The following is a 9,551-nucleotide window of genomic DNA, read 5'->3' as shown; positions in this document are numbered from 1 at the left end:
AGTAGCAGGAGTCAATCTCCTGATATTGGCGGTCTATTGCTGGGATTTACTACAAACCCTAACCCTTATCCTTTATTACGCGGTGCAAAAGCAGAATAAGGCTGGGAACAATTCCCAGTTATACAAGCTGGTGCCTTGCCAACAAAGTTGAATTGGGTTTGGATGAATGAACAATGAAGACGTATGATCAAATCTACAGTATACGTCTTTGTTCCATGACGTATTACTTTATTATAATAGGATATACTGTACACAAGGCAAATAAAATGTGTCTTCACATAATCCGTCCTTATTAGTTAAACATACACAATGAAGTGAATGTGTGTGAATGCATTTTATCAGCGAGGTCTGAGTGCATGGTCACCCACGGGGCAGTGCAGTTCAGGAGGGGGGGGGAGTGGGACTGAGTTACCCTAACCCTAGGGCCCAAGGTGGAGGGGCCTTAATTATTTTATACTTTAGCTATTGAAACATAGCAGATATACAAGCTCACAGTCACAGCTTGTAGATCTGCTATTTTTGAAAAGTCGTGAAAATGTGTGCAAATCTTTGAATATAATTATGTATTTTTTAAGCGAACATTTGTAACTCAAATTTTGCTTCTGGGGGGTCCCTGGAACGAAATATTCTGAGATGGTGGTCTGTGGCCAAATACATATCATTTGAGGGGTCCTTCACATGAAAAAGTTTCAGCACCACTGACATACTGTAGAAACATAGTTTCTTCATTTAAAAAAATAAATAAAATAAAAACCTTAGAAGGATTTGAAATATTCAAAGACTTGCACAAATATTTCACGATTTTTCAAAAATAGCAGATCTACAAGCTCGCATCAAGGCACTCGGTGCTGTGCTGTGAGCTTGTATATCTGCTATTTTTCAACAGTTAAATCACAAAATAATGGGGGGCCCCCGCAGTGAATCCTTGTACCAGGGCCCAGAATGTGGTGCGACACCCCTGACTGTAGCTGTAATACCATCCACTTTCCAGTCACCAGCATACGACTGGACCCACTCGGTTACTGGCCTGGCCCACTTCTTTTCCTCTCTATAATGCCTCCCCAAAACACCACATCTAACCAAGTGAAAGTATATAATTCTTTCCTGAAGCAGCATAACTTAACCAATAATCACTTATGAAAGGGTAGTAGGCCTAGTATTAATTTATTTTCTACTATCCATTGACCATTGTGTTGTAGCACTCTCTGCTGGGGAAAAGGATGCACTTCAACAATTTCAGTGTTACCTGCAAAAATTGCTTGAGATCAGAGTTAACTTGCCTGTTCTGATTATATTCTCGTTTAGTATTTCATTGTGTCATATGTAGGCCTACAACAGTTTATAAGAGTTTATTCTTAAATAGATGGTGTTTAGTTGAAGATTCACCTACTTGTTAAAAGTGTAGGGCTTCATTGGGTTGGAGTATATATATATTTTTTGTTTTAATAAGTAAAGTGCAAGCCATTGTACAGACGGGTTATTTAACAGAACACCGGTAATTTCAACCAATTAAGGGTTATTAGTAGACTAATAGGATTTTCTAAGCACCGGTAGGGGGACTGCCCATATACATCTCATTATAGTCCTGATTTGGTTAGGGTTAGGTTTTAGGGTTAGGTTTAGACATAGTACTGAGGTTAGGGTTAGGGTTCGTTTGGGTTAGGTTTAGGCATAGTTTTACTGAGGTTAGGGTAAGGGTTAGGTTTAGGTATAGTAGTTTCACCGTTTCACTATACTCAACAACCGCCAGATGGAGACAAATTTAGTTTTTTGGCTTCGTGGTCAAAAGTAGCCTAAGTAGGCTAGTGGAGGAAAAAGTACTCACATTTATGTAAAAGTATAAATACGGCAATATCTTATACTCTGTTACAAGTAAAAGTCTGGAATTCAAAATGTAAAAGTAGCCTACAAAGTGCAAGTTTCAACTTATTTTTAATTGTCACGTGAACTTATTACACACAGCCAGAGAGTGAATTATTGTTAGAGCCTCCTGATCAGCGTGACAACAATAATACAAAATGTTATAATAAAATCAAAATAGTGCAAATATATCTATACTATAATTTTGCAAATGTCTGTCTGTCTGTCTGTCTGTCTGTCTGTCTGTCTGTCTGTCACAGCGTTTCTCCTCAGTGGCTGGAGCAATTGATCTGAAATCGCATCACAATTAGCATATGAACACACCTAACATAACTGTGAAGCCCGTTTGTCACTTTCACAAATCGTATGCTGTATATTAGCATTTTTATGGTGTATCTACTATCTATTCTGCATCTAGCTTGAGGCTCATCTATTCTGCATCTAGCATGAGGCAACATGTTTAACCAGCTCTCTCTGTGTGTGTGTGTGTGTGTGTGTGTAGATAGATAGATAGATACCTTTATTATCCCAAGGGGGAAATTCAGTAAATACAGTGTGTGTGTGTGTGTGTGTGTGTGTGTGTGTGTGTGTGTGTGTGTGTGTGTGTGTGTGTGTGTGCAGGCAGGCCAGGCAGGCGGGTGTGTGTGTGTGCGGGCGGGCTGGGGGGGGGGGGGGGACACAGTATCTCTGTAGCTAGAGAAGAAGCTAGACTGGTGGAATTGGCACACTGTGCTGAAGAGCAGGGGGTAGAGATCCTGGGAGTCCAGGAACACAGAAGAGTCCACACTGTTGACCCCACTGATGACCAGATAGTTGACCAGATAGTTTACCGCAAAGTGGAGAAACGCACGTTCATCACTGCATCTGCGTGGCGAAACGGGGCCCAGGCTGCAACAGGGGGTGTAGGACTAATGCTGGGTTCTCTGGCGCGCAGGGCCCTTCGACGGGTTCACAAGCACACCGAAAGGATCCTAATGGCTGAGTTTGCAGGTAACCCAGTAACAACAGTCTTAGTGGTGTACTCGCCCACTAACACGGCATCGCATGAGGATGTTGAGAAGTTCTATGAGGACCTCACAGCAGCAGTCCGAGGTGTCCCAGCGCACAACTTCCTGGCAATCCTTGGCGACTTCAACGCCAGGATTGGACAGGAGGACGCTCCATTCCCATACCATGAGTCTACCAACCGCAACGGCGCATACCTCACAGCCCTTCTCATGGAACACCAGCTCCTGGCAGCGAACACCATGTTCCGGAAGAGAACAGGGAAGAGATGGACCTTCCGAGACCGAGCCTCAAGGCCTGGGGAGCTACCTAGGCTATACCAGTTGGACTACATCCTAGTGAGGCAAAAGTGGAGGAATTCCATCCTGAACGCTGAGCCATACAGCACGTTCAGCTCTGTAGGCTCTGACCACCGTGTGGTCTCCATGAGGGTACGACTGAGCCTCAGGGTCCCCAAGCCAAGCCCCAAGATTCGGCATGACTGGAAGGCATTCACGACCAATCCGGGCCTCCAAACCAGGTACTCGGAGGAAGTCAGGAAGCGCTTTCGGCAGCTGGATAGGGGAGAGGAGCCCAGCCGTGAATATGGGAGATTCATCACAGCGAATGAGGAGGCGACCAGACTGTGCGTGCCAGTGCTGAACAGAGTAAGAGCACCACCACGGTCCAGACACCCGAAGGTTGTAGCAGCACGAGGCAGGATGGAGGAAGCACGACTCAACTTTGAGCGTGAACCAACAGAGGAGGGTCGCGAGACACTGAACGAGGCCAAACAGTCTCTCTTCAGCACCTACGACGCCATCAAAGGGGAAGAAGTGATGGAAAGTGTGCGAAGAGTGCAGGCAGCGCAAGGTGAAAGGCAATACGGGGAGGCCTGGAAGGTAATAAATGAGATGACAGGGCGGAAGAGGGCCAAGGAGGGCCAGGTGGAGGGACACAGTCCAGAGGAGAGGGTGGCAACATGGTTCGACCACTTCCAGAGGCTCCTGGGAACATCAGTGGAAGAGGGAGAGGAGGAAAATATACCGACAGTCCTCCAGGGCCTGAACATCGACGATGGACCCTTCACAATCAGCGAGCTCGCCAGGGCAAAATCCACCCTAAGAGAGGGAAAGAGTGCTGGGCCGGATGGCATACCCCCAGAGGTCTTGAAGAACTGCGACCTAGACAACCTCATCCTAGACTTTTGCAACAATGCTCTACAGCACAACAAGCAACCTGAAATATGGTCTCTGTCTAATATCATCCCGGTGCCTAAAGCTGGAGACCTCTCAAAGCCAGACAACTACAGAGGCATCAGCCTGACATGTATCACTGCTAAGGTCTTCAACCGAATGATACTGAACAGGATACGGCATGCCATCGACCCTCACCTGAGAGAGAACCAAAATGGTTTTCGAGAGGAGAGAACAACCGTAGCACAGATCCTGGCATTAAGGAGATTAATAGAGGAGGTGAAAAAGAACAACCTAGCAGCTGTACTGTGCTTCATTGACTTCAAAAAGGCTTTTGATTCTATCCACAGAAGCAAGATGGTGAAGATCCTTGAGGCCTACAATGTCCCTCCCAACATTCTCCGGGCTATCGAGACCATGTACGCAAAAACAAGGGCCAAAGTGGTGACCCCAGATGGCAGCAGTGAGGTGTTTGACATCCGAGCTGGGGTAATGCAAGGAGACACCCTAGCCCCCTACCTCTTCATCATAGTTCTAGATTATGCGCTCAGGAAAGCCATAGGGGGACGGGAACAAGAGCTTGGCTTCACGCTAACACCAAGGAGGTCAAGACGGCATCCCGCAGTAGTTCTGACAGACCTGGACTATGCGGACGACATCAGCCTGCTCTCCGACAGCATGGAACAAGCACAAGAACTCCTGAACAGGGTGGAGATAGAGTGTGCCAAAGTTGGTCTCAGGCTAAACGCTAAGAAAACTGAGGTTATCACCTATAACCTACCTGATCACTCACCTCTGACAACAACAGAAGGAGCTGTGTTGAAGGAAGTCAAGGACTTCAAGTACCTGGGCGCATGGGTCGACTCAACTGAGAAAGACCTTAAAGTAAGGAAGGCACTCGCTTGGAGGGCCCTGAACGGCATGAACAGTGTATGGAACTCTAACCTCCCCCGCCAAATCAAACTTAGCTTCTTCTTTGCAACGGTGGAGTCTGTTCTCCTCTATGGCAGTGAATGCTGGACCCTGAAGCCAACCCTGCAGAAGTCTCTAGACGGGTGCTACACTAGAATGTTGCGTGCAGTACTCAACATCAACAGGAGTGCACATGTTACAAACGAGAGCCTGTATGAGGGAATACCAAAGGTAAGCGAGAAAATTGCCACCAGAAGAATGAGACTAGCAGGACACTGCCAAAGACACCAGGAGCTTCCAGCCAGCAAATTGGTACTGTGGGAACCAACACACGGGCACCGGCCGCGAGGACGTCCCACAAAAACATACGTGGACATACTCAAGGAAGACGTAGGGACACAGAACACCAATGAGCTGGCCAGATGTATGGAGAACCGAGATGACTGGAAACAACGATGGAGGGCTCGTCTGAGGACGACCTAGATAGATCTCTGTAGCCATTAAACGAAACGGGTTTCTTACATTGATGCTCCTACATCATGCAAGCACCAGTTAAGTTACTTTCCATCCCGACCCTCATATACTGTGTGCACAGTGCACATCCCATAACCCACACACTGCACATCATTTTGGAGCTCATATCTTTGAACGGGTAAGAGCTAGTATATTATAAACTAGCATCCACCCAAATGTAGATAGGCCACATTTATATGACCAAATCTACTAAAATAAGTACAATATACATTTATACAAACATTAAATCTTGTAATACAATTGCTGCTACTGTATGCGTACGTCATTAATGACAATTTGAGGGTTCTTTTTAAATACTTTATTTTTGTAATAAGGGAAACCATGGAAATGTTGTCGTAAATTGTGCCGCGAAGCAGTCGATCACTGTCGCAACAGCCCCTGATGTTCCGCGTGTGAAACCCCAATCAGCCTCTCCGTACGGCACTCTAGCTGAAGACGGTATGTTTCTCACCGTGAGCCGTTAAAATTCTCAAATTTTACTTATTTACCCGTCGTTAATGTTATCACTGCCCGTTTTGTCTTTCCAGAAACATGCCGGCTAAAGGTCCTCTGCAATCTGTCCAGGTTTTTGGACGCAAGGTGGGTAAATATGAAGTATATTTCCACATGTGGTACCGTCTGTATCGCCTGTCCCACTGATCGCTAAGTGACTAGCCAGTGGCTAGCCAATGTTTGACTCACATCTTTGGCTACCGTACAGAAGTTAACCCCTTTAAAGTTACCACCAATGCGCTAAAAGTCTGTCGCCTACGATATAAAGAGATGAGCGTCAAATTAAACTGTCCATTTTAATCCATTCCACTGACTTATGGATGGTATGCTAAGTTGCTAACTTTTGTTAGCGAAGTGCCGGCCTTGCTTTGCACCGCAGCCTAATGAACATGGCAGCCAGATAGTTTGTATGGGTGATGGTCTACCACCCATAGACTGTCAAATACAGTATATTTTCATTGTCACTTCATATAATTTATTTAGACGGGACAATGCATATTAATGAAGCAATGTAAATACACCGGATTTAGCAAGATGCTAATTTTCGTCGGTAGTCCCTAAACATCAATAATACTGACATACCAAGGCACAATAAGTAAACAAATAGAACATACATTTCGAAAATAGTAGAAAACAAATAAGAAAAAGAGAATATGAAAAGGTTGGAAACTAATTTTGTCTGCCCGAATGATAAAAGCCTGGGAAAGTGTGATGAATGTGACAGTGACTGGCAGTGGATATTTGAATCGGGGTGACAGACATGTAGGCCAGGGGTCTACACATTTTGCCACTTGTGTGATAATGTTTAACTTAACCTGCTGATCATGGTGTCTTCTGTCTTGTAGAAAACTGCCACAGCAGTTGCTCACTGCAAAAGGGGGAATGGCCTCATCAAGGTGAATGGCAGACCCCTGGAAATTGTTGAGCCTGCTACTCTCCAGTACAAGGTGAGTCTTTGCCAATTGCCAATAATGTCGTATAGTAGTTATATTACCAAAGATCAAAACTTAACCTACACCAAAAGATGGGATAAACTGGCCCCAGGACTGGGCAATATTGACACAAATCAAATGTCACAAAGGTTTCACGTGATATCTGGATATTGATTGGGTGATAACGTGTTAGGGAAGGCGAAAGCGACCCGTCTATTGAGTTAAATGTACAGGTGGCCCCATCTTGTGAGGTTTTCGCTATTACTTTCAATTGTGTGAAGTTTATACCCAGGAGCTCTTTTATACCTTGTGAAAAGATCAGGTCAGTATAGGCATGCGCTGTTGTTAATCATTTCACTTCAGAAAATCACTATACTGTATTGTACCTTAAGACCAGGAAAACACGGTATTAAATCATGTTTATTGGCCAGTTATGTTAATTGACTTTGTACACTGCTCTTATAACCCATATTACAATAACCAAAATCCCAAACAATATCACATTGTTAATATTCAATGACGTTTGAATTGTATTAAATGTAGTCAGTCCCCAAAATCTATGAACAAAATAAAGACAAAGTAGGTGTGGTTCATTATGAGCACCTTCATTTAATATATCACTTAAACAATTACTAATAGTTAAGGCAAAGAGAGCGCTAGAATGGCAGTGATATTACATCAATTTCATGTATGCACAATTTACACATATATCACTCCTGTGCCCTCCTGGGTAGCAGTCATCATGCAGCATTTAAATTTGAGCGCTGCATGTGTTGCTATCAATTGCAGTCAGCTATTATCTTTTTTTTTTTTGGCAGAAAACGTCAGATACATGGACTTTTCCACAAGCTTCTTACGATCGATGGGGTGCGAAATAATTGCAGGACAACTCCTTTAGTGAGCACTTGCATAATGGGACACCTGGCAGTTAGGATTGCTGTGGTGTAATTAATCACACCTGTCGATTGTGTGCCCCATACCATGTGCTCACTAGAGGAAGTTTTCATAATGTTCAGTCCTATCATTTAGGGCAATTTTGGCAGTTGCGCACTTACTGAATTGTGTCAAAGTTTTTTGAGATGGGGCAAAATAGCCTGCGTTCTGACCGCATCAATAGTGAGTTGACTGTGTCCTGTCCTCTTGTAATTTCATTTCATGTGTCAGATGCATTAAATGTGTGACCGATGTCTTAAGATGGTACAATATGCACTCTTCCTCATTTCTTGGCTTACACTGCTGTTTGGCTTAATTATATTGTGGATCTTAAATTTGGAACTTGAAATGGAAAAGTATTTTAAATGGAATGGTGCGGAATGTAATTCTGTGCAAAAACATTTGTTGTTTTATTGAAGTTAACTGATTCTTTAAATTTGTTGTCTTCAGCTTCTGGAGCCAGTTCTGTTGTTGGGCAAGGAGCGTTTTGCTGGCGTTGACATCAGAGTCCGAGTGAAGGGTGGTGGACATGTTGCACAGATCTACGGTGAGCTAAACCGTTTAATTTTGTAATGGATGCTAACCTACTGTATTTTCAACTGATGGATATTGGTTTCATAAATACCCACTCCACTTACTTATGAACATTTCATTTTTGCAGCCATCCGTCAAGCCATCTCCAAAGCCCTGGTCGCATACTACCAGAAGTGTAAGTATCCTGAGTGGGTTCTGTAGCTGTTGCCACTTGGCCTGTGGTGTCTGAGTTTTGTGGTAACGAATATGATGAGGGAATGGTGTAATAGAGAAAGTAACTGGAGGATTGATTTGTAGAGGAGTACTATCTGATAAATGTTTGTGTAACGGACGCACACAGGTTCATTTGAGGTTAGTTCAGGCTCTTCTTTGTTGCCATAGTTTGTTTCTCCTGGATTGCAATGGAGCATTTTTTTCCTTTCTTTTTTGATAATTGTAAGCAAGTCATCTGTTTAGGTGATTGTTGGTAATAGTTGAATTATGTTATAAAAACTGATGACACTCCCATATAGCTGTTATACTACTATCAGCATACAGAATTAGATGGTGTGATACATCCTACTATCCCATATTAGTAAAGCAATCTATTGAAAGATGAGTCTGCAGAGCACAGAGTACCCAGGAATTCTATCTTTGCCAACAAAAGCTGAATTGAAGCTCATTGCAATGTGAACATGTTCTACCAGAACATGCATAAAGAGTCCATAGCTAAAACCTGACCCTTCTCCTTCCAGATGTGGATGAGGCTTCCAAGAAGGAGATTAAGGACATCCTGATCCAGTACGACAGGACCCTGCTGGTTGCAGATCCCCGTCGCTGCGAGTCCAAGAAGTTCGGTGGACCTGGAGCTCGTGCCCGCTACCAGAAGTCCTACCGTTAATCACTCTTTACTTTTTGTTAATAAAGATGTAGTTGTGGGACAAAGGAAACTCTTTGTATGGAGTCACTTTATTCATAAAATTGGGCAACAGGAACTTGGAATGTTGTTTTTTTGGGACCCCCTTTAACATTTGTTTATTTCATAGATGTGCATGTGCTTGGCTTTATCATGGTGGCATTTGGCAGCACATTTATTTCAACCATATTGTATATAATAAAGTGCTGTTTTAAGTTCTATTTAAATGGTATTCATTTAGGTTAATCACTGAAAACACGTTATATTAATTGGTACAAT

The 9,551-nt window shown here is 43.6% G+C and overlaps 1 protein-coding gene across 1 annotated transcript; it reads left to right on the top strand.

Annotated features, from left to right (window-relative positions):
• The first annotated feature begins 5,895 nt into the window (after positions 1-5,895).
• On the top strand, positions 5,896-9,306 carry rps16 (ribosomal protein S16). Its single transcript, XM_080754586.1, has 6 exons — positions 5,896-5,924; positions 6,014-6,065; positions 6,824-6,925; positions 8,294-8,390; positions 8,505-8,552; positions 9,112-9,306. Exons 2-6 carry the CDS (start codon positions 6,018-6,020, stop codon positions 9,255-9,257), a joined length of 441 nt encoding a protein of 146 aa, XP_080610712.1. The 5' UTR covers positions 5,896-5,924; positions 6,014-6,017; the 3' UTR covers positions 9,258-9,306.
• The last annotated feature ends 245 nt before the right edge of the window (positions 9,307-9,551 follow it).

The sequence above is a fragment of the Nannobrachium achirus genome (genome assembly GCF_963921795.1).
Source record: "Nannobrachium achirus genome assembly, chromosome: 23".
NCBI lineage: Eukaryota > Metazoa > Chordata > Actinopteri > Myctophiformes > Myctophidae > Nannobrachium > Nannobrachium achirus.
This window is presented reverse-complemented; position numbering and strand designations above follow the sequence as displayed.

Bases quoted from the DNA above. Each gene is read 5' to 3' on its own strand.
- rps16 (XM_080754586.1), top strand. From the start codon at position 6,018: ATGCCGGCTAAAGGTCCTCTGCAATCTGTCCAGGTTTTTGGACGCAAG. The intron at 8,391-8,504 runs GTGAGCTAAACC...TCATTTTTGCAG, and splicing joins ACATGTTGCACAGATCTACG to CCATCCGTCAAGCCATCTCC. The intron at 8,553-9,111 runs GTAAGTATCCTG...TTCTCCTTCCAG, and splicing joins GGTCGCATACTACCAGAAGT to ATGTGGATGAGGCTTCCAAG.